Source organism: Oryx dammah, unplaced genomic scaffold (assembly GCF_014754425.2).
Source record: "Oryx dammah isolate SB20612 unplaced genomic scaffold, SCBI_Odam_1.1 HiC_scaffold_2, whole genome shotgun sequence".
NCBI classification, from domain to species: Eukaryota; Metazoa; Chordata; class Mammalia; order Artiodactyla; family Bovidae; genus Oryx; species Oryx dammah.
Window position 1 is genome coordinate 15,896,887 of NW_024070186.1, and position 24,623 is coordinate 15,921,509.

Genomic DNA, 24,623 nt, shown 5'->3' on the forward strand with positions numbered 1-24,623 from the left:
GGGGTGGAGCTGGGAGGGCAGGGGACAGGGGTGGAGCTGGGAGGGCACGGGACAGGGGTGGAGCTGGGAGGGCACGGGACGGGGGTGGAGCTGGGAGGGCACGGGACGGGGGTGGAGCTGGGAGGGCACGGGACGGGGGTGGAGCTGGGAGGGCACGGCACAGGGGTGGAGCTAGGAGCGCACAGGACAGGGGATGTGAAGAGGATGAGAGGTGGAGCTAGAAGAGGCTGATTGGAAGGAAGAGGTGTCTGTCAAGGTTCCGGAGGAAGAAGTACATGAGCTAAGTTGAGCAGTAGGTGAGTGTCAGGGCGGGGAGAGCACGGAACCTGTCCCACGGGACATCATGAGGCTATGGAGGGTGGTACTAAGGACAGGAAGGGGCAGGAGTTGCAGCTGGGAGGGACCCATGGGCACCATCGGGCGTTTATCAGAGATCAGTTATCAGGGATCTGAGCGCATGAGATGTGATTGAGGCATTCTAGCAAGATTTGTGTAGGTCCCTTCTTTGAATCTTCTCTCCAGGGAGTCATCCTGCACTAGACAGAAGCATTTGAAAGTCAGTGACCAATGGGTGGGAAGTGATGGTGTGGCCATGGATGGGATCACTTAGGAGAGGGTACAGAGAGAAGGGAGGGGGTGCAGGACCCACCCTGAGAAACGGGCCAGCATAGGAGACCCCCATGAAGCAGGGCACAGGGTGGGGAGGAAGTTCCAAGAGGAGGGTGTTGTGGAAGCAGAGAGAACAGATAAGGCAGGTAAGCAGGTAAGCAAGAAGGACAGCAACTGAGAAAAACACGGTGTCCCCGGATGAACACATGGTGAGAGCTGCCTGTTCAGGACCATGCAGGGCAGGAGCCGCCTCCTCAGGGCAGACAACCAGGAGGAAGGGCCTGTGGTCTCTTCACTCACTGCAGTGCTGATCTGCAAAGTCTCTAATGCCTTAATGTGTTGGGTTGGCCAAAAAGTTCTAATTTTTTGGCCAACCCAATATTTGTGCATTTTATAAAAGTGAAGTCGGTTTGAAATATGTATCACAGGGAAGAACTCTCTGCTGGATGAGTTGAGAGGCGGAGGCGCGGTCACCTTGCTGGGTTTCACCAAGAGTGGAGGGTGGTAGGGCCTGCATGGGGGGCAAAGTGCTCCAATCCCCAGATGAAGAATGAGGCTCAGAGGGGCCAAGTAATCTGCCTAAGGGGCAGAGTGCAGGAGCGGGTAGGGGACCGTCTGCCTCCAAAGTGGTGCCTGTGAGTCTGGAAAGCTTCCGGGGGGCCAAGCCTTGTTTCCTGGGGGAAAGTCTGGACACTCAGATCAGAGAGTTGAAAGTCAGAAGTCAGTTTACAGAAGGTATCATCCTGCTGCTGGATTCTGCAGATGGAGAAGCACTGGGCTTGAGCTAAAAAGGGCGTCACAGCTGAACAGGTGGGGAGCCCAGGTCCCCATCAAACACAAAACTCCCTACCAGGCTCATTTAAAAAACAGATTAACATATAGCACTGGGAACTGTATTCAATATCTTGTAATAACCTATATTGTTGTTTAGTCACTAAGTCACATTTGATTTTTCGAGACCCCATGGACTGCAGTATGCCAGGCTTCCCTATCCTTCATTATCTCCCAGAGTTTGCTTAAACTCATGTCCATTGAGTCAGTGATGCCATCGAACCATCTCATCCTCTGTCGAGCCCCCTCTCCTCCTGCTCTCAATCTTTTCCACCATCTGGCTCTTTTCTAGTGAGTCAGTTCTTCTCATAAAGTGGCCAAAGTATTGGAGCTTCAGCTTCAAGCATCAGTCCTTCCAATGAATATTCAGAGTTGATTTCTTTCCTTTAGGATTGACTGGTTTGGTCTCCTTGTTGTCCAAGGGGCTCTAGAGTCTGAAAAAGGATCTATCTCTACATATCTATATCTATGTATATCTGAATTACTTTGCTGTGCACTTGAAACAACATTGCGAATTAACTATACTTCAGTAATTAAAAAGAACTACAGACCTACAAACTATTCATTTCTAAAATCCCATCTAAACAATCCAGGCCCAGAGACAGGGCCTGGCATCTGTATGGTATTTACCTCTCTGAAGCCAGCCCTTTGCTTAACTAAGAAAGAAAACCCAAGTGAAGAGAGCCAGCTAAGATGAACCCAGCAGAGAGAAAGCTCAGGCACATCTCCAATCCATGCACGTGAGACAGAGAGCATCCCCCCTTGTTGAGCTTTCCCTGCTGAAGACAAACATCCTCCGGGGCCTCTCCTTCCTGATGCAGGCACTGAAACCAGAGGATAATTTTAGATTAGGCAAACACATTTCGTAATCTCGTTCCTTCCACCTCGTGCTTTTCTTACAAAGTCAGGCACTGCTGAACACATGCTGTGCTGACCTCAGGCATGCTAGCGCCCCTCCGCCACAGCCCCGCTGGTTCTGGCTGAAGTCACGAAATCTGCAGAGGCCCAGGCTGGTCATGGGCTTGCTGGAGTCACATGCTGGTACTGCCAGTGTGTCCTTGGGATGGAGGGTAAAACCCTTACAGCTCAGAATATTAAATTTGAGGATACGCATGTTAATTTCACTGAGGACATTTTTTACTCTGAAGCAGCATATTGTTCTGTATTTCCAGCATGGTCTGGTTTTCAGCCAGTTTCCTAAATTTAAGGCACTAAAATCATTGCCTGCCACTTTTTTTCTGATTCAGCAGATATTAGACAAGACAGAGCTTTGCTCTGGCTTTTTTGTCCACTGTACTCTTGACCTCCCAGTTCACAAAGGACCTCGGTGTTGTTTCTTCTGGTTTCCCCTCTGCGTTCTTTTGATTTGCCTGCTGCATTTCCCATAGCACTTTTATTCAGACTTTTGAAGTTTTGGTCCAGGACAACCAAAAGCCTGCTCTTTCTTCTCTGTTCCTGCTACATCACCTGTGACAAAGTAACCGCTGTGCCTCTTCCATCCATCCAGCTCTGGGTTTGGCCACAACCTAGTGGAGCCGTGGGACTGTCAGCCCCACTGGAGTCAGAACCAGGAGAAAGACTTTTTTTGGTGACCTTGTAAGAGTGGCCCTGAGTGGACAGATGCTTATGAAGACACTCAAGAAGCTGAGAGAAATATTTATCTTGCATTCAAACAAATAGCAGTAGCACCATGGTTTAGACATTAAATAGAAGTACTTCTTGACTAAACACCCATTGTGTTACCCTAAACCCTCACAACAAGCCATGATAAGAACACAGAGGCTCTCAGGGGGCACAAAAGTACCCCCTGCCCCACAAGGCACTCAGCTAATAAGTGGCAGAAACTAGATTAAATTCAAGTCCATCTGCCCCCCAAGGCTGTGATCCTTGCAATCAATGCTTCATGGTCCATCCTAGTGCTTGAACTAACTAACAGTTGGGGTCACACTGGGATGACTGTTAACCAGGCCCTCAAGGCATGTTGCTCTTTACCAGGATTTTAATGGTATTTCAAAGCGTGGCCATAAAATAATTACTATATTGGTGGATTGACCTTTGTCTTCTGTGAATCATACTTTGTTACAGAAGTAGGAGTTAAAAATCCCAGCATAGCTTGGATGAAGGCCAAAAAAGGAGCATAATTTTTGGTTTGTTTAAAAAGCTACAAACACATTCTTGGTTTACTATTTAATGTGTTGCCAAGTGGTTTATTTTTCCGTAGTTTAAAAAAGTACCATAGCAACTACATTATTATTTGAAATACTGAAAAGCATTGCATCTTTAGATCCAAGACCTCTGAGATTAAAGTGAAGGAATTATTTGCTGGTTAATATCAAAGAATAAAGTGGGAATCCCTGGTGGCGCAGTGGTAAAGAATCCGCCTGCAATGCAGGAGATGGGGGTTTGATCCCTGGGTTGGGAAGATCCCCTGGAGAAGGAAATGGCAACCCACTCTAGTATTCTTGCCTGGGAAATCCCATGGACAGAGGAGCCTGGCGGGCTATGGGGTTGCAAGAGCTGGACATGACTTAGCGACTAAACACCACCACCATCCAAGAATAAGATTGTGAACTTAAGAAACAATCATTAAAACAACCCTCCAAACCCTTGGATTGGAACTGTTAGAATACACGGTGGTACTCCCCAGTATGTGGTCCTGACCTGGTGTGACCTCCAAGACTCATCGAACATTCTGGGGACTCACCAGAGACGTGCGGGCCACAGCCTCCACCACGGCGTCAAACACCTTCTGGGGCAAGCGCAGCAGCGTGGTGCCACTGTCCACGATGGCCTTGTCTGCATTGTACTAGAAAAGGGGAGAAGGTACGTGAGCAACCAGCACCCACATCAATGCACGGTCCAGCCTGCCATCACCCAGCTTCTGTGATACACGCATTCAGTAGCCATGGTACCTCCTTGGTGGCTACACTTCATTTCATATTCTCAGAGCTTGGGAACCAAGAACTTCCTCACCCAGTGTTTCACTACAGATAAAGAAACTGAGGCCAGAAAAGGGCAGTGATATCACCAAAATCAACAGCTTAATTCAGGACTTTCCTCTTATTCAGCAGTGGCTGGATTCCATAAAGGACCACCACCCTCCCCACCCACCCCCAACCCCGCCTCTGCCGAAGAGGGAAGACCCATTTGTCTTTAGAGGTTGAAATGAAACACTAAAAATGTTATTTATGTAAATCATGCAAAACCAACTCTGTATTACTTCATTAGCAGAGAAAGAGGAGGAAGGACGGTTTTTCAACAGATACCCCGTATTTCATTTAGAATGGAACCAAAGCCACATTCAATAAGAGAATCTTACAACACAGAGACACTGCCAGCCCTGCTCCCCCTCATTCTTTATGTGGCTGAGCGAAAAGGTGGAGGTCAGTGGGCCAAGACCAAAGAAGACACCCAGCCTCTAGGGACATAACTGGATGAGCAAGGCTGCCAGGGGATGGAGGGAGCCATGGGAAACTCAATCCTCCCGTTTCTATGGCAAATCCCTGAGTCATATGACCAAATACACCAATCAGGTCAAAAGGAAGCAAGGATTTGTTTAGGTAGCAGGTGGGAGGAGTGAAGAATTGTGAGAAATCGAAATACAGCAACTGATTCATATTGTTTTCAAGTGTAAAACTAATTTCAGTTTAGAAAAACTCTAATTTAAATACAGTCTTGTTTGTTCACAAAATTATCATGCCTGTGTGTGTAAGAAAAGCTTGTACACTGAAATGTTGGAGTAGGACGATAGCACTTTTATTGTTTTCTCTGTTGTGGCAAGAGTGGCAGATTGGGAAGGGGGGCAGGAGAGAATGAAGAATATGAGAATCAGACCTCCAAAGGCGCTTATACTCTCCAGTACACACATACACACATACGGAGTTTGTACTTTATTTTAGGCCAGCCCATCTGATTCTACCATTGGACTCTTCAGTGGCAAATAAATGTCTTTTTGACAATAAACAGATTTGTAGACTTAGGAAAGAAACACCATCCCAGGGGACTGGACCATCCCTTTATCAAGCTTTGATTGTTTCTGCAGAGGCATCTCTATATGAGAACTCACGGTACAATGTGATGGTTAAAGTGAAAGGCAGTGATGACAGGCACGAATACAATCAATGCTGATGAAATGCTGGTGGTTTTTAAAAACAATTCTGAAAATGTTGGAGATCATCACAATCATGGCATTATGTGCCACAAATAAGCCAAAATGCAGTGAGAGGTGTGAACGAGGTTAACGAGAGATGCGGTTTCCCAGCTCTGTCTCCTCTTAGCACCATCAGCCACCCACATCTTTAGATCATAATGTTTCTTCGAGTGAGAACTGTGTACTGGGGGGGAAATGGGGGATTAGATGTGGATGGAGGATAAAGCTGATGATGTATTTCTGGTTTTATTTTGCTTATTTTTAGTCCCCATTTACTCTGATAAAAACCTTGCTTACTTTACTCTCTTGAACAGAGTGCAGGGACCATCAAGCAAGGATGATGTGGTTCTATATAACTTTTTTCACTCATCACTTTATGTAATTCCTCTTTTTCAAGAGGAATTGAAGGGAAGCAATTAGAGGGAGGGTCATTGATATAAAATTATCTACAACAAGGCCCTGTAACTTTTACTGTCATGAGCTTTTGATTTATCTTGCAATGTAATGCACAGTCTGATTTCATATTCAGGTACTAGCTGAATTAAATATGCAAATTTAGTGGCCCAGGCACATGCAGACAAAGAGATAAGAGTGGAAATACCTCTCTGCAATCCAGATTAAGGCTCTGGCCTCCAATTTCCAATTTTAGAATTTCTATCTGATAGTACCACTCCTCCTTAATAGGGGTGTACCAGATGTCTCCTTTGTACAAAGTTGGTTCAATTCCACCTAGGACCTGGGAAGGAAAACGTTTACATATTTAAGAGAAAAAAATATATAGGCATATAACAAAGTTACACAGAGAAGCGTGCTTTTTTGCTTTTTAAATTTATTTTTTAACTGGAGGAAAACTGTTTTGCCAATGTGGTGTTGGTTTCTGCTGTACAACGAGGCAAATCTGCCGTAATTATACATATATCACCTCCCTCTTGAGCCTCCCTCCCCTCACCCTACCATCCCTCCAGGTCATCACAGAAGGCCAGGCTGGGCCCCCTGTGTTATACAGCAACTTCCCACCAGCTATCAGTTTTACACATGATAGTGTATACATGTTGACGCTACTTTTCCCATTCATTCCACCCTCTCCTTCCCTCACTGTGTCCGCAAGGCCATGCACTACATCTGTGTCTTCACTCCTTCCCTGCAAATAGGTGCATCAATACTATTTTTTAGATTCCATATATATGTGTTAACATACAATACTTGTTTTTCTGATGAGAAGCATACTCTTATAAGGCAAAACTTCACTGGAATCAGTACTTCCAATTTAACAGGATGTTATAAACAAATGCATAGGCCTGGAAATTAAACAAGGAACATTCTGGGGCCATGTGTTGGAAAATCAGAGTCCCACTCTAATCAGGAGGCTTTGATAATTTCTCTTATGTAGAGGAAATGCATACAGTTCCAGCTTTCTGATACTGAGATCCTCCCCTACCCCATCTCAGTCGTGGGCAAAGAAATGCAATAAAATGGTTAACCACACAAACTGACAAAATTTAGTCCCTCAGAGGATGAAGGATGACTTCCTGCCCCACAGATTTGCGTGGAAAGAGGAACAAAAGAGCTTCTCTAATCAAAACTTCATTTTGGAAATCTGTGTAACATCACCTCTCTCCTCTGAAAAGGTGGTAAAACAACAGAGTGATGAAAACCTGTGTGAGGCTGTTTCTCACAGGTGGAGAGCAAAGGGGTCAGCATCAACCCCTGGGGGCCCTTCATGTGCTTTCTCCCCTTCGTCTCCCACTGTAGACATCTGGGTGCAGGCCCATCAGGGAGACACTTGGGATATGGCATGTTCCCAGCATTGATTCTGTTTCACTGTGTGTGTGATTGTTTCACTGTGTGTGTGATTCTGTTTCACTGTGTGCATGTGTGTATGTGTGCACATCTGTGCATGTACATGTATGTATGCATGTGCAAGTATGTATTATGTACATCTCTGTGTAATGGTATACAGTGTGTACATGCATGCATACTTGTACTTTATGCACAAGTATGTGTGTATATGTGCATATCCATGTGTATATACTTGTGTGTACATGTGTGTGTGCATGTGTGCAAGCATATGTGTATATGATGTATGTGTAGTGTGTATATGTGTGCATGTACGTGTGTGTGTGTGCTGTGTGCATGCTCATGTGTGTAAGTATGTATCAGTTCAGTTCAGTTCAGTTGCTCAGTCACTCAGTCATATCTGACTCTTTGTGACCCCATGGACTGCAGCACGCCAGGCTTCCCTGTCCATCACCAACTCCCAGAGCTTGCTCAAACTCATGTCCATCGAGTTGGTGATGCCATCCAACCATCTCATCATCTGTTGTCCCCTTCTCCTCCTGCCTTCAATCTTTCCCAGTATCAGGGTTTTTTCCAGTGAGTCAGTTCTTCACATCAGATGGCCAAAGTATTGGAGTTTCAGCTTCAGCATCAGTCCTTCCAATGAATATTCAGGACTGATTTCCTTTAGATGGACTGGTTGAATCTCCTTGCAGTCTAAGGGACTCTCAAGAGTCTTCTCCAACACCACAGTTCAAAAGCATCAATTCTTCGGTGCTCAGCTTTCTTTATAGTCCAACTCTCACATCCATACATGACTACTGGGAAAACCACAGCTTTGAGTAGACAGACCTCTGTTGGCAAAGTAATGTCTCTGCTTTTTAATATGCTGTCTAGGTTGGTCATAGCTTTACTTCCAAGGAGCAAGTGCCTTTTAATTTCATGGCTGCAGTCACCATTTGCAGTGATTTTGGAGCCCAAGAAAATAAAGTCTGTAACTGTGCCCATTGTTTCCCCATCTCTTTGCCATGAAGTGATGGAACCAGATGCCATGACCTTAGTTTTTTGAATGCTGAGTTTTAAGCCAGCTTTTTCACTCTCCTCTTTCATCAAGAGGCTCTTTAGTTCTTCGCTTTCTGCCATAAGGGTGGTGTCATCTGCATATCTGAGGTTATTGATATTTCTCCTGGCAATCTTGATTCCAGCTTGTGCTTCATCCAGTCTGGCATTTCGCATGATGTATTCTCCATATATATTAAATAAGTAGGTGACAATATACAGCCTTGAGGTACTCCTTTCCCAATTTGGAACCAGTCTGTTGTTCCATGTCCAGTTCTAACTATTGCTTCTTGACTTGCATACAGAGGAGGCAGTTAAGGTAGTCTGATATTCCTATGTCTTGAAGAATATTCCAGTTTTTTGTGATCCACATAGTCAAAGGCTTTGGCGTAGTTAATAAAACAGAAGTAGATATTTTTCTGGAACTCTCTTGCTTTTTTGACGATCCAATGAATGTTGGCAATTTGATCTCTGGTTCCTCTGCCTTTTCTAAATCCAGCTTGAACATCTGGAAGTTCATGGTTCAGGTACTGTTGAAGTCTGGCTTGGAGAATTTTAAGCATTACTTTGCTAGCGTGTGAGATGACTGCAATTGTGTGGTAGTCTGAGCATTCTTTGGCATTGCCTTTCTTTGGGATTGGAATGAAAACTGACCTTTTCCAGTCCTGTGGCCACTGCTGAGTTTTCCAGATTTGCTGGCATACTGAGTGCAGCTCTTTAACAGCATCATCTTTTAGGATTTGAACTAGCTCAGTTGGAATTCCATCACCTCCACTAGCTTTGTTTGTAGTGATGCTTCCTAAGGCTCACTTGACTTCAGACTCCAGGATGTCTGGCTCTAGGTGAGTGATCCCACCATCATGGTTATCTGGTTCATTAAGACCTTTTTGTACAGTTCTTCCATGTATTCTTGCCACCTTTTCTTAGTATCTTCTGCTTCTGTTAGGTCCATACTCTTTTTGTCCTTTTTTGTGCCCGTCTTTGCATGAAATGTTCCTTTGGTATCTCTGATTTTCTTGAAGAGATCTCTAGTCTTTCCCATTCTGCTGTTTTCCTCTCTTTCTTTGTATTGATCGCTTGGGAAGGCTTTCTTATCTCTCTGTGCTCTTCTTCGGAACTCAAGATGGGTAGAATGTATGTATAAGATGTGTAACATGTATGCATATGCATGTGTATGTACTTCTGTGCATAAGGTGCTCCTGTCTCTCCAACAAATTTATGAAATCCCAGGCCCCACTCCCCAGAGCACAGCCGACCTACCGCCTTGCTTCACAGGTCCTCATATGCTCCTCCCTCCAACACCCAAAAAAAATCAGTTACTTTTCAAAGGAACATTAAAAAAAAAAAAAAGCTTTAAAGGAATTTTGGGAAGCAATGAAAATCACTTTATTAGATAGCAGGATGCTTAGGAAAGATTAAAAATTACCTAATTTTATCCATTTTAAGGCTATAAAACAAGGATCAAAACTTTCACAGCACCCATGTATCTCTATGTGTCTAATATTTCTATCAGAGTCTTAATAAAGCAGGAAAAACAGCCCCACTGGTTTGTGATTTTTTTCCCCCCTTTAAGACTAAAAGATACCCACAAGACTACCTCCGTTGGTACCAGATCCAGCTACTGGCAGTCCGGCCCCACACATCTGCATGGAGAAGATGTTGGGGATTTTTGCTTGTGCCACGAGGGAATCAAAGAAGGTCTCCAGAGAACTTGAAGGCTGCAGAAGGGGCAGGGAAACAAGGCAGCTGATTAAGGACTCCAGGATAGACAAGGGGTCCCCCTGTGCAGGGGCCAGGTGTGGTGTACAACATGGCATTTCTTTCTATTTAATATTTTCAAGGTTAAGAAATAAACAAGCTCATGATTAAGTCCACTAACTTGGAAACCTCCAACAGAACTCCCTGTGACTTGGTATTTTTCCTTTTGGGGCAGTGTCTCTGCTGGGAAGATAAGATAGTATTTCCTGAAGCTGTGAAGTGGCTGCCCCATTTATCATCTGACCACCTCGTGAGATCAGCGTGAGAAGATGCAGAAATGGGTTACCTAGGTAGGTGGTGGAGTCTAATCTTAGACATTCTGGAGTAAGGAGAGAACAGGGTCTCCAGGAGCTGCCTTTGCAGCTTCAGAAAAAGTTTCTTTTTTCTACCCCTTTCAGTCATAGTTGTCCAACATGCAAATGACAGGTGCCTGACCCAAGGGAACAGTTCACATCCCAGACCCCTGGGAGGAGGCTTAGCTCTGCCGGCTGTCTGCTGAACTCTGGTGACCGGAAAAGGAATAACGCTAGTGTTGTGATCAGAAAAGGAACGATGCTATTGTCCTGCAGTTTAAACAGCCCAGTACTCCGCATTGCCGTATGTCAGTAACATCCTCTGTGCCTCCTTACATGTACCCATGCCTTCAGAGAACACCCCATTTCTCTAGAAATGAAAAGGAAGGATGGTCTGTGAACAGGTCTTAGCTGTGGGAGTGGGGCGGGGTGGGGGATCATAGGTGCTGGTGGTGAGGAGAGAATGTCATAGATCCATGTCTCCATTTGGGCTTTGACAACTGGGAGAGATTAGAGTTTGTTACTATGAATGGTTTGTTCTTGACGAAAACTCAACAATTGTAGCAGCTTAGATGCTCCAGGCATCTTCTGGCCATCCATAGTAAATCTAGGGAAGGATTATTTATAATCTGTAGGAACTGAAACTCTAATTCTGGAGGCAGTGTGATCAGACAGAAACCTTCCTATTTATTTAGCTCCTTCGTATCTGGCCTCCTATCTCTTCTTTCTCAGCCTCTGTGGACTCTGGCAGAATTTGGCACAATCCCTCTGTGTAATTGTAGCCTAAACACTTTGTGTTTGGGTCAAGGAAGGAGACAAAGCCCCCTCTAGAAACCAGGTTGGGTCTGGTGATGACCCAGCCTATGTCTGCCTTCATGAGAAGCAGCCAGGTAAACACTGCCTGGAATTGAATCCTGACTCCACCCCTGGCCTGCAAACTGTGTGACTTGTCCCTTTGTTTCCTTATCTGTAAAATGGGGATCATAGTCACATCCCAGAGCTCTTCTGGGGCTTAAGTGGGTTAGTACATACAGAGTGCTTGGAAAAGTGCCCGGTACATGCGACAGGATCTATTATTATTGCACCAAGTCATTCTTCAGCAGGACTTAGGATCCCTTTAAAGTTTAAAAGCACATAGTTGCCCAGGACCAGTAGAGAACCTGATTCAGCAGGTTGAGGCGCTGCAGGTGGCCATAACCAGATCTTTGGTGGGGGAGCAGATAGCATCAGCTGGGGGCCCCTGCACACTCTGACATCCCCAGTGGGTGCTCACGGAATCTATTTCAGAAATGTCTTTGGGCCACCAACCCAGACCGCCCTGCCAGTGCCGTTTCTAGCCATGCTCCACTTCCGGTAAATCCTGCTTTGGTGTCCCCTAACCTAGGAACACAAAGCCAATTGCTGGTCATCCTGGAGTCTCATAGATGAAAAGATACAAGGTCTTGTGGGGAGTTTGGACATCCCCCCAAACCTGAAGCAGTCTATTCTCGAGGAAGTTTCATGTATTATTAATTCCAGATAATTTAGCTTTAAGGTACCACCTCCCAAATAATCATCAAATCAATCATATATCTTTTATTTTTGAAGTCACAAGAAGAAACATGTAGTCAATTGTCAGTGAAAAGTATTTAGAAATGGAAGTTGTTACAAGTCTGGGAACTCATATTAAACTTTGCTCATGGTTGTCGTTCAGTTGCTAAGTTATGTCCGACACTTTGTGACACCATAGACTGTAGCCTGCCAGGCTCCTCTGTCCGTGGGATTTCCAGGCAAGAATACTGGAGTGGGTTGTTTCTCTAGGGAATTTTCCAAACTCAGGGATTGAACCTGAGTTTGCATCTCTTGCATTTCAGGCAAATTCTTTACTGCTGAGCTACCTGGAAAGCCCTATGGTGCTGAGCTCTAATGTCCACCTGGGCTCTTCAGACAGGGCTCTGTGCTCCGACAGTCCTCGGCAAGGGGTAAACCTCTCTAACCCTTTGTCCACACATAACTAAGCCTATGAAGTCTGCCTTCTGGGGAGGTCCTGAGACTCCACGGAAGGACATCTTGTAATGGTCTTGGTCCAGGGGTCACGGGTTGTTCTTTCTCCTTAAGAAACTACAGTGTTGGGAAATGCCTCCTGCCCTCTATGTTCCGCTCCCGTGTCCCCCCACCTCATTGCCTGCATCACTTGCTAGTAAACTCGAGCTGGAGCAAACATCCTTCCAGAGAGAAAACAGGACTTTCTACACCCACAATTCTTTGTTTCACACTTAGCGCTGGCTCAAAGCCTGTCTGAACAAGAAGAAGCCAAGCCAGGGTGCCTGGTTACAGGCCAGGAAGTGTGACCTCTCCTCACGTGTACACTGACCTACCCTGGCCTCTCGGGGCCCTGGGGCCACACCGGGTTGTCGGATCTGCCTGCCCCTGGCATCCTTTCCTTCCCAGCCCACCCCCCCTCCTCCCACATGTGATCATTGCTTGCTTTGGGTGGACCAAGGACAGAGAACTGTGCTGTCTTTCCCTGTTTTGTGATGGTCCTGATGCTGATTAGGGTGAGGTTTCACCGTCTCTCCTTGAAGCATCACTGCTTCCACTGGCTGGCATCCCCAGGGTGTGCCTGCAGATGTCTGGGCCCCAGTTCCAGAGTGAGGGGAAAGCAGCGTCATGCTCCATGCCTGGCGGGACACCTCTTCCTACGGAGTTTCCACGGTCACCCTGAGGCTCTTTCTTTATCCATATTATTTTTTAAAGAATTTTTTTGGCCATGCTGTGCAGTGTATGGGATCCTAGTTGCCTGACCAGGGATCGAACCTTCATCCCCTTTATGAATTTAATAAATGTATTTTCTCTTAATCCTGCCCTAATAAAAACTCCTAAACAAGCACCATCATCAAAGGCATTCAGATTCTGTTAACATTTGTCAACTATACAAGTAAAATAAACAGAAAAAGACAAATGAAAAAAGCCATGCCATGGGAAGATCTTACGGGAAGGCTCAAAGAATCTCACCATTTACCTTAAATTTTAAAAATGTTAGAGGTCTAATCAATCATGTGAACACTGGTCTTTCAACCATGTGATTCTCACTGTCTTGGACAGCCTGGACCCCTCCGCTGACCCCTCCAGTGACTGGTTGCAGAATTCTGTTCCATCATTTGATGTTCGTAGACCCACCCATCATTCTTACCTTGGCCAGGGTAGCATAAGCCAGTCCAAGTATCCCATTCCATCTAATCCCAGGCAGAAAGAAATTCTCTGACTCAAATATGGTGGCGATGTTGACAAGAAAAGAACTGTTGAAGCCTTTGGGGATGGTGACCACGTCCTCCCCAACGAAGCCGGTCCAGCTCCCCTGTGTGTACTTCACAGTGACATCAAAACCCTTGGGGCGGTACGTGCTGGACCTGCAGAAAGAGAAGAGGCCTTGCGTCCTGTGCTCTGTCCACCTGCCGCTGTTCTGACAACACGGCCGTCAAGACAGCTGCTCTAAGTGAGGAAGGCGTGCATCAGCAATTCTTCCCGAGGAACAGTCCTCATGCTCACAAGGCATGATTTCCCATAACATAATCACTGACATTTGGGCAATGACCTTTTCTGTGCCACCTGTGAGGGAGTGCTGGGGTCTACACGTAACCCGAGTTTAACTCCTTGCTGAGCCCACGTATCCCCCTTAAGTCAGGTGTTGTACTTAACTGGAAAGCCACAACCAAGCATGGGTCCGCCTGTCCCTCCGGCTCCGGGGGACACTGCACTGCTCCTCCATGACACAGGGAGGGGCCGCCAGCCCCAGAAGGAGGGCCAGTAGCTTGTGCCCAAAGTGGCTGCAGGCTCAGATTCATTCAAACGGCCAATGCGATGAATAAAAGTCAAGTCACACACCGCCAACACCAGGGCCAGCCCTCCTCAGGGCCCCTATGACCTCTTGGCATCTCAGGTTCCTTCTCAAGGCCATCCATCTGTCCCCAAGCTGATTCTCCCCGTATCAGAAGGGTGACCTTAACAACAAGCTGGGATACAAGTCACTGTGACAACCGCACAACACCTAAAGGTAAGAGATCCTGAGACAGAATAACATGAACAAGACCAGACAACGGACAGGGCGGATGGGAGCCCTGCTCTTGGGATTCCAGAGACAGACGGTAAACAAACGCACACCTAGAATTCCAAGCAATGGCAGAGTGATGAGAGCCACCCAGGGAGGAGAGCAGGGTGAGGGGTGGGAGAGAGACGTGGTGGTCACAGAGGCTGCTCTGAGAGGTGACATTTATGTAAGACCTGCGGGAAGACAATAAGCTATGGCTCTCTGCAGGGGGGCGTCCTGGAGAGAGAGAGCAGCAGGTGTCAAGGCCCTGGGGTGTCCAATCCTGTAAGGTCATTCTTACACCCAGCTGAGCTTGACAACGCTGTTGGACTACAGGCCAAGGGACATCTCCAAGCAAATCTCTGTGTTCAAACCATCTTCCCTTAGGAAAACAATCACACTCCTAACAGAAGTGTCCAACCACCAGCGAGATCATTGTAAATGTACCTGTTTGTCTACAGTTTTCACTTTAACATTCAATCTCTGAACATTCATCCATGTTAACAAGTCTCTGCTGTAGGGTTATATGACCTAGTATGGTACTGTTGGGAGACAGAGAGGAAGTTAAGTCACAGATGATATGAATTTTGGGGCATACATATTATAAACTTTAAACATGTTAGGTCTGTTTAATTCAGTAACTGCACTTCTGAGAATCTGACCCTAAGGAAACACCCATGATGCAAATAGAGATTCATTAACAAAGACAGTTATTATGTTTTATTTATAGTAGCAACAGCTGGAAACAACCTAAATGCCCAGTAAAAAAGGAAACAGTTTAGTAAATTATGGTAGAGAAATATGAATGGAATATTATGTAGTATTGGAAAATAATGTTGACTAAGACATTTTCAATGGCATAGAGAAAAATTAAGATAAAAGAAACCTTTGTATATGTGGCAGAATCTTCTTCAAAAAAATTATTGCACTCAGATACTAATAGGGCTACCTCTGGGTGGTGGGGTTTTGTGGGGGGAACTCTCATTCTTGTGGTTAGGTCCTTCCATATTTTCTGCATATATAACTTTTATAATCAGGGGGAAAAAGATATTTTTAAAATGTCTGGCAGACCATTTTAGAGAAACTTAATTTATTCTAACTCCATAACGGGATATGAAATACAAAGGATGTTCAATTTTAATGTTTTTTGACTGTTTTAGCCAACTCCACCACAATCTTAAAGAGAGAGCAGCACTGAGTGAACATTTTGTGTACACACGTCTTCTGACAACAGCGAGCACAGGCAAAAAACTAAGTGTGAATGGACCCCAGGCTCATGAAGTGCTAAGGGACCCATCAGAAATTACTTACAGAAAGCACATCATCAGACCACTGAAATGCAGGCACTTGAGGACTGGTGATTTTGTGCCAGGGCTGAGTGCCCACACCAATTCAATGATGCCTGGCACACAGCAGGGGCTGCACACATTAGGTTGAAAAGCAGTGAAAATACTGAAATGTCAGTCCTTTCTGACAATTTAGGGTCATTCTTCAAGTTTAAAACATTAGCACTATTGCTAACAGAAGAGGCTAGTTATTTTGAAAGACTTCGAGAATATGGTCCACCGCAGGGTTGGTGAGTTTCTTCTATAAAGGGCCAGAAAATAAATGTTTCAGCTTTTGTGGGTCACACGATCTCCATTTCACCTAGTCTATTCTGCTAGTGAAGAAGCCACCACAGGTGACAGATTAAACAAACATCTGTGGCCATGTTCCAACAAAACTTTACTTAGGAAAACAGGCGGCAGGCTGGAGGTAGCCTGCCAGCCCTAATTTACCAATTCTTCATCTAGAAGATCAGTTATCCCCACCAAACAGTCTATAGTGCCATAACTTTCTTTGAAAAGTTGTTTTTTTTTTTTTTAATTTTTAGTCTGTTGTGCTTAGTCGCTCAGTCGTGTCTGACTCTTTGCAACCCCATGGACTGTAGCCCGCCAAGCTCCTCTGTCCATTGGGATTCTCCAGGCAAGAACACTGGAGTGGGTTGCCACGCCCTCCTCCAGGGGATCTTCCCAACCCAGAGATTGAATTCAGGTCTCCTGTATTGCAGGCAGGTCCTTTACCACCTGAGCCACCAGGGAAGCCTGGTGAGCCTACAGAAAACTCATTAGAATCTGCTGAGGTCACTGAGAAAAGCATGAACCAGGCTGCCCTTCTAGACAGAACGTCCTCCCTCATGGGTGAACATTCTGGATACTCTGGTGCCACTTACAAAGATGTGGCAGGCAGCTGGAGTTAGGCTGTCTGGGGTCAAATAGAACTTCAACCACTTAGGAGCTGTGTGTGACTCCAGGCTAAGTTATTTAACTTCTCTATATTTCAGTCTCCTCAACTGAAAAGTAGGGACAATATAGCACCACACTTCACAGGGTTAATTCTAAGGATTAAAAGAGTTAATACTATAAACCATTTATTTTTTGAATGAATATATTATCATTATTTAAGGTATTTTATTTTCAAACTTTAAAATTTTAATTTTCTATTGGAGTTGATTCACAATGTTTCAGTAGTTTCAGGTGAACAGCAAAGGGATTCAGCCATACATATATATGTCTCCATTTTCCCCCAGGGGCTTCCCTGGTGGCTCAAATGGTAAAGAATCTGCCTGCAATGCAGGAGACCTGGGTTTGATCCCTGGGTCAGGAAGATTCCTTGGAGAAGGGAATGGCAACCCACTCCTGTATTCTTGCCTGCAGTATTCCATAGATAGAGGAACCTGGTGGGCTTAAGTCCATGGGGTCGCAAAGAATTGGATACAACTAAGCAACTACCACACACACACACACACACTTTCTCTCCCCAAACTCCGTTCCCATCCAAGCTGGCACATAACACTGAGTAGAGTTCCCCGTACTATACAGCAGGTCCTTGCTGGTTATCCATTTTGAATATAGCAGTGTGTACATGACCTTCCCCAATTCCCTAACTATCCCTTTCTCCCAGTAACCGTAAGTTTGTTTGCTAAGTCTGTGAGTCTCTTTGTAAACTATTTAGAACAAAACCCCAGAACACAGCAGGTACACAACAAAAGTAGCTGCTATTATTATAATTATCTAATCACTTGCTACCTTTATTCAATCCATGAGCTGCTATTAGAAAATACAAGTTTTCCTAGAAAATGTTTCCTATAATCTTTCTGAATATCCAAAACTGTTTCAATGTGAAGTCCAACAACCTCCAGGAAAAGGGGCAAGTCTCAGGTAAGACTTGGCTGAAATGGTGCAGGGAGGGGAAGAGCCTTCCAGGTTTCTAAAAGATGGAGTTCTTCTGTGTTCTGGACCAAGGCTATTCAATAGAACTTCTGCAATGACAAGAGTATTCTCTATTTATGCTTCCAATACAGTAGCCACAGGTGGCTGGAAAGCACCGGAACCCCAGTGGGGTTACATCATGATATACCTATTGTAAGTTGAAATTATCATTAGGTTGAAAATGCATTTAATGGACTGAACCTTCTGAACATCTTAGCTCAGCCCAGCCTACCTTAATGGTGCTCAGAACATTAGCCTACAGTTGGGCAAACTCATCTATCACAAAGCCTAGCTTATGACAAAATGTTGAATATCTCCTCTAATTTACTGATTACTAAATTGAAAGTGAACAAAGCAGAATGTCTGTCTGGGTCCTCAGGGCTGTCAATATATCAGTTGCTTACCCTCATGATCACAGGGCTGATAGGGAACGGTGGCTGCTGTTTCCCAACATCATGAGACAGGATTGCCCCCTTACTGCCAGCTTTGCTGCTGCTGCTGCTAAGTCGCTTCAGTCGTGTCCGACTCTGTGCCACCCCATAGATGGCAGCCCACCAGGCTCCTCTGTCCCTGGGATTCTCCAGGCAAGAATATTAGAGTGGGTTGCTATTTCCTTCTCCAATGCATGAAAGTGAAAGTGAAGTCGCTCAGTCGTATCCGACTCCTAGGGACCCCATGGGCTGTAGCCTACCAGATTCCTCCGTCCATGGGATTTTCCAGGCAAGAGTACTGGAGTGGGTTGCCATTGCCTTCTCCCAGCTTTGGGAGAAGCAAAATTCAAAATGCAGACACTTCTGACCAATGCTATGTAGGAAGAGTCACTAGGAAGGGCATTCCTTCTCAGTAAAAAGATGGCCACTTTAGGAGGAATGTTCTTGCCTCTTGTTATTTGTTAGCCTCCTATCTTCCTGCTGGAAATGTATCTGTGATATCTGGAGGGGCAGCAGCCATCTTACCACCATGAGTACAAAAGTTTCCATAGAATTGGTGGAACAAGTCCATTGAAAGTGGGATAAAAGTCAACAAACTTGGATTTTAATGTTGCATTGTCCAATGATTGAACTTGGATTTAGCTTCTATGACAGTGACTATCAACTAGAGGCTATTTTTCCTTCCGGGTGACATTTGGCAATGTCTGGAATCATTTTTGGTTGTCACAGCTGTGTGAGAGGGAAGCTTCTGGCATCAAATGGAACAGAAACCAGAATGCTGTAAACATTCTCAAATGCACGAGACAGCCCCCCCAACAATAAAGAATCACCCAGCCCAAACTGTCAGTAGTGCTGAGATTAAGAAACTCTGGTCCATAGGTCTCAATTTCTTTAATGCTAAATAAAAGAATTTTTAAAAATTAAAAATTCAAAGTACAGTTTCTACTGAATGTGTATTGTTTTTACACCATTGTAAAGTTGAAAGCTAATTCAAACCATCTAAGTCAGGGACCATCTGGATAGTTTGACTAAAGAATGAGCCTGTATTTAACATTAATTAATTTAAATTTAAATAGCCACTTGTGTCTAGTAGCTACCCTTGTAGAAAGCACAGTTCTAGATAATGAGAGAAAAAAGTAATTCTTAGTTCATATTCCCTGGGCTCCTCGAACTCAAAGAGCAAAAACCCCAGAGATGAATTGCAAGCATCTCTGAATGTTATTAACGCGTAGGTTTCAGCACTAGACCTAAAAACTACGCATTCCCCCATGTTTATGTCCTAACCTCCCACCTCTTGGCACTAAAATGCTTTGGCTCTCAGCTGCTTTGGACATTAATTAACTATATTGAGAGTGAACCCCAGACATGCTGCTTTTTTGCAGCATCCATTCTGGGTGCGTAGAAACAGCCATTCATCAAGGATGTGAGTAGCTAGGGAAGAGTCCACCCACAGCCACAGAATCACTTCGAACCAAATTCAGGAGACTTTCTGCCTCTGATACAAGTCTGAAGGGAATGCAGGATTGAAAAGTGAAATCAATCAAACCGAGAAGAGAAGAACCACAGAACATTTTATTAATTTAAAGAAATCCATTTTGTTTTCAGAGAATATACAGGGAGGAGGTGGGAGGGCAGAGATCAAGAGAGTTGAATCCTTCAGTCGACTCTGACTCCCCCAAACCACCAGCCCCCCAGAGAATGTTAAGTCTCCTGGGAAATTCTGCCTGAGACTTCCCTAGGGGCCTTCTGCACATTTCAGAATTTGTACTCTACCTCAGGGATAAGGGACTTGGACCAGGTGACCAGATACCTGTCTTATTCTTCCAAGGTCTGGAAGTGACCATGTCAGAGTCAGTGGGACCACTCACCAGCCCAGGGGCTTCTCACGCTGGAGGGTCATCAACATCCTCAACAATGGCAAATGCTTCAGGGCCCCAATATGGCAAGACCCCTCCTGGACAAACTTAAGAAATTATCTAAATAATCGAGAAAAATGTGTGTCATCATCAGATGGAAAGATGTAGTGTGAGATCTCAAGGGTCCAGGTCAGCCTCCTTAAGGAAATAACCTGCATAATTTTCTAATATCCCCACTCTACTCATAAGCTTCACTTGAAGACAAGAAACTGTTTTTTGGCCAGAACTACTCTGTGAGCTGGGAGAAGGCAATGGCACCCCACTCCAGTACTCCTGCCTGGAAAATCCCATGGACGGAGGAGCCTGGTAGGCTGCAGTCCATGGGGTCACTGAAGGTCGGACACGACTGAGCGACTTCACTCTCACTTTTCACTTTCATGCATTGGAGAAGGAAATGGCAACCCACTCCAGTGTTTTTGCCTGGAGAATCCCAGGGACGGGGGAGCCTGGTGGGCTGCCATCTATGGGGTCACACAGAGTCGGACATGACTGAAGTGACTTAGCAGCAGCAGCAGCAATTCTGTGAGCTGCACCCAGATGGAGTATAGGAGGGGGAGACATTTTAATGAAAATATAGTTAATTTTTGAATAGATTATTATAAGGTCAGGGGGATGAGTATACTGAATCTCTCATCAAGCCACTTGGATGGAGACTATTTTACTGACTAAAAAAGTATACCTAAAAAAATACATGATTGCCTTTTTGCTGTATAGTAATTCATTGGAACATTCACCACCAGGAGAAGAGTGCTTCTGATGGGACAAAGCTGCACAAATGACTGATGGTAGCCTGATGTCTGATTCCATAAATCAAAGAGATCTTGTCAAAGAACCCCAAGTCAAATCTCCAATTACTGGGACATGTTTCAGGAAGCGTTAAACCTGAATATCCAGAGACTGGGGGACTTGAATCAGAGGCTGACAAACCCAACCAGAAACCTTATTATAACTAAGAGAGATCAGAGGGACAAGCAAATACAGAAACATCACAAGGCAGCAAGCTACATCTCAGAAAAGAAACCTTTGTCAAAAATTGAGAGAGGAAGTAGAACATTCTCTCGGCTTCCATCAAATACCATGGTGGAAGGTGTAGCTTAGGCCAACTGTAAAGTGGGCTGAAAGCATCAAGCAACTTAATTGTACATAATTTACTATATAAATTATGTTCATAGTTCATATCTTAACAATAATGCATCTGTGTTGACATAAACCTGTGAGAACTATTTAGGAAAAATAGAAGAAAGGAGAGAAACGTTAGCATAAATCAAAGCAAGTATTTAACCTGCAAAGCACGTGTGTTTGTTTGTATTGGTGACAAATGCAGGTGATTGAATAGAACTTGCCTAAAACTCAAAATACGATGTTTCACATTTGATTCAGTTAAGAAGAAGCCCAGTTGAAGAATGAATGCATGCTCAGTTGCTCAGTCATGTCTAACTCTTTGCAATCCCATGGACTCTAGCCCATCAGGCTCCTCTGTCCATGGGATTTCCCAGGCAAAAATACTGGAGTGGGTAGTCATTTCCTTCTCCAGGGTTCTCCCTGACCCAGGATCAAACCCATGTCTCCTGCATTGGTGGGAGGATTCTTTACTACTGAGCCACCTGAGAATAGATCTCTTTATAAGAAAGGCAGTATCAGGGCTAGAAGGCCAGACTGGATCATGTTTTAAGGTACTAAATAAATTTCAGCAGTACTTGCAAATGAGAAGGCAGGCTGAAGTCTGAATAACGGAGGTGCCAGTGGGGGCAACACTGACAAAGCAGGGGAGTCTGGGGCCTCCCCTGCATGTTGGCAGGTTCCGCTAGTTCTCTGTTTGCTCACAAAGGAGAAATATCTAGATGAGATCCTCAGGTGCTCAGAAAGCTAAGAGGGAGCCCCAAATTCTCCTGTGTGGCTAGCAGGATGGCAGGGCTAGCCATCATGGGAGTCACGAACATTCCCAGGAGTCTTCACATTAAATCAGGTGCAAAGGAGGCAGAGGAGCTCAACTTTAAGCATGAAAGACAGGAGCCACCTGAAACCTGAACTCAAGCCTGGCTAATAGGAAAGTTAGAAGGCTGCGTCCCACTAAGGCGGAGAGAATTATGGTTCAAGCCCGCAATGAACAAAGTCAAAAGCAAATGAGAAAGAAGCCAGTTGTCCACTGTTGATTAAATATTGTGCACATGTTAAATGGCACTGAACCCAGTATTTGTAATGTTGACTAGTGTTTGCCCTTGAATGCTTCCATATCTGCATCTGCATAGCAAACGGGTGCCTGCCTGTGTGTGGTTAGTCAGATACTGTTTGTGACAACCCTTTGGACTGCAGCCCACCAGGCTCCTCTGTCCACGGGACCTTTCAGGCAAGAACACCGGAGCAGGTTGCCATTCCCTTCTACAGGGATTCTTCCTGACCCAGGGATCAAACCTGCATCTCCTGTGTCTCCTGAACTGCAGGGGGATTCTTTACCTGCTGAGTCATCAAGGAAACCCAGCAAAAGGGTAACTAGGTTGCAAGCACACTCTGACTTTTACTGACTGCTGGCTGACTTACGAGACCCTGGCTACCTTTTCCCACTCAAACTGTGGTTTGTCCAAATCCTCCGCCCCAAACAACCCCCTCCCTTCAGCCACTTTATCATGGAATAGATTCTGGAGTCAGTCCAAACCTCTCATTTTTATTCATGTAGCACAGGAAGTCTGGGAACCAAGAAAATATCCATCCATGGTGTTAGATTTGCACATTTCAATCTAAAAGGTAAATATACACATTACTCAAATTTGTCTTCACTATGCCGTACTATTATTTTCTTCTATTGTATCGTATGTCTACAGATCTGTGATGGAAAACAAAATTGCTCTGGGGAGGAAAACTGTTAAAGATGTATCTGAACTCCAAGGATGTCTGCTCTGTCTTATGGCAGGCAGAACCCCAGTAGGCATGGAGAAACTGGGAGAATGTATGGACTAGGAAGAATCTTGTAGTGGAAAAAATAGGGCTAGGATTGCCTCACCACCAAGATCAACATCTTCTACACAGTGTAATATACTTTGCATTTTCTAGGTATGCAGCTACTGTGTAGATTGAAGAAGGTAATCCTGTGGGGAAACTATACCAAGATTCTTCACTGATCTGGAAAACTGACATCAGTAAACCAAGCTGTTCTGGGTGTCTGATTCTATTTTAATTCAGTTTGTCAGTCTGCACTGGGCACTGTAGGGCCAGAGCGATGCTCACAGCCTCCTGCATCACCCAGCTTCACCTGACTCCTACCCCACGTGTTTACATACTGCTGTGCTGATCACCATCCTATGAATTAAGTCCTTTTACTCGCCCCCAGTACCTGCAGATTGTGTCAGGGCATTTAGTTACATGTGAAGATAAGTTTTACTACATTTGCATTTTGGTTCAGAGCGTACACAGCACTTACTATAAAGAGGGGCTGCCAGGGCTGAAGTTTGCAGACCTCTTTTCCTAGAAGCCTGAACCCGGGCCACTTTCTTGGTTCCCAGACCTCCTGTGCTATGAATAAAAATGAAAGGTTTGGACTGACTTCAAAATCTGTCACATGATGGAGTAGTTGAGGGGAGGGCTGTTTGGGGGCAGAGGATTTGGATGAATCACAGTTTGAGTGGGGAAAGGGCAAAGGGTAGCTGGGGGCTCTTTAGCCAGCCTCTGTTCCCTGGCTGCACAGCCCATGCCCCACTTCACAAGCATCTGAAGTCCCAAGAACAGCTCCAGGGCTCACATCTGTCTTCACAAAGCATCACGAGCCTGGAGGTGCACCTGGAATTTCGGTGATCAAAGGTTATCAACACAGTGAGTCATAACCTAAGCTCCAAGTTCCTTGAAGGAGGGGTCCATGAAGCACCAGCCATCCTTCCCTCCAGCTGGACACACAGGTAGCCTCCTTGTGCCACCAAAACAAAGACCAAGATTCATGGAGGAAGAGACGGGCACTGCCTTATTAATGCTGCTGGGGATTTGTTGAACCTCCCCCGTTGTTACTTTCTCTCCTGTGTTTCCTTTCTTTTTTACCCCCCTCAGAAAAGATAGGGCTTATTCCCTGAAACAAAAGACTATGGGAAAGGAAAGACACGAAGGGCATCGGTAGCAGGGAAATGTGACATGCTTGTTCCCGAGCCTAAACAGCAAACCACGTGGCAGCTTACTGGTTTTATCTGTTGAGTCTAAATTTTAGGGTCACAAAAAATGGATATGAAATTAAAATGTGCATACATTTAGGGCAGCAACAAGTATCTGGGGCAGAGTGACTCTGACCTCGTGGGCTCCTGCAGAGATGAACAGTGACACACACAAGGACCATCTGAAGCTTCCTAGGGCCCAGAGTCTAGGGACCTGGACACACAGAGCTGGCCTTGAGCCAGACCTCCATCCAGGCTCTGCTCCTTCTCACAGCCCCGCCCACAGCTGCCAGCTCAGAGCCGTGTCTCGGGCCTGAGTGCTCTGAGCTCACAGTGTGTCCTTTCCAAGTGAG

The 24,623-nt window shown here is 45.2% G+C and overlaps 1 protein-coding gene across 1 annotated transcript in view; it reads right to left on the minus strand.

Moving 5' to 3' along the window:
- The window catches only part of BACE2 (beta-secretase 2), a 104,397-nt gene that overhangs the window by 32,584 nt on the left and 47,190 nt on the right, over window positions 1–24,623 (minus strand). The window contains exons 3-6 of the mRNA XM_040232263.1: window positions 13,649–13,865; window positions 10,015–10,143; window positions 6,192–6,326; window positions 4,145–4,246 (exon numbers count right to left, since the gene is read on the minus strand). Of these exons, the coding sequence (XP_040088197.1) occupies window positions 4,145–4,246; window positions 6,192–6,326; window positions 10,015–10,143; window positions 13,649–13,865 (583 nt within the window). The remainder of the gene's footprint in view (window positions 1–4,144; window positions 4,247–6,191; window positions 6,327–10,014; window positions 10,144–13,648; window positions 13,866–24,623) is intronic.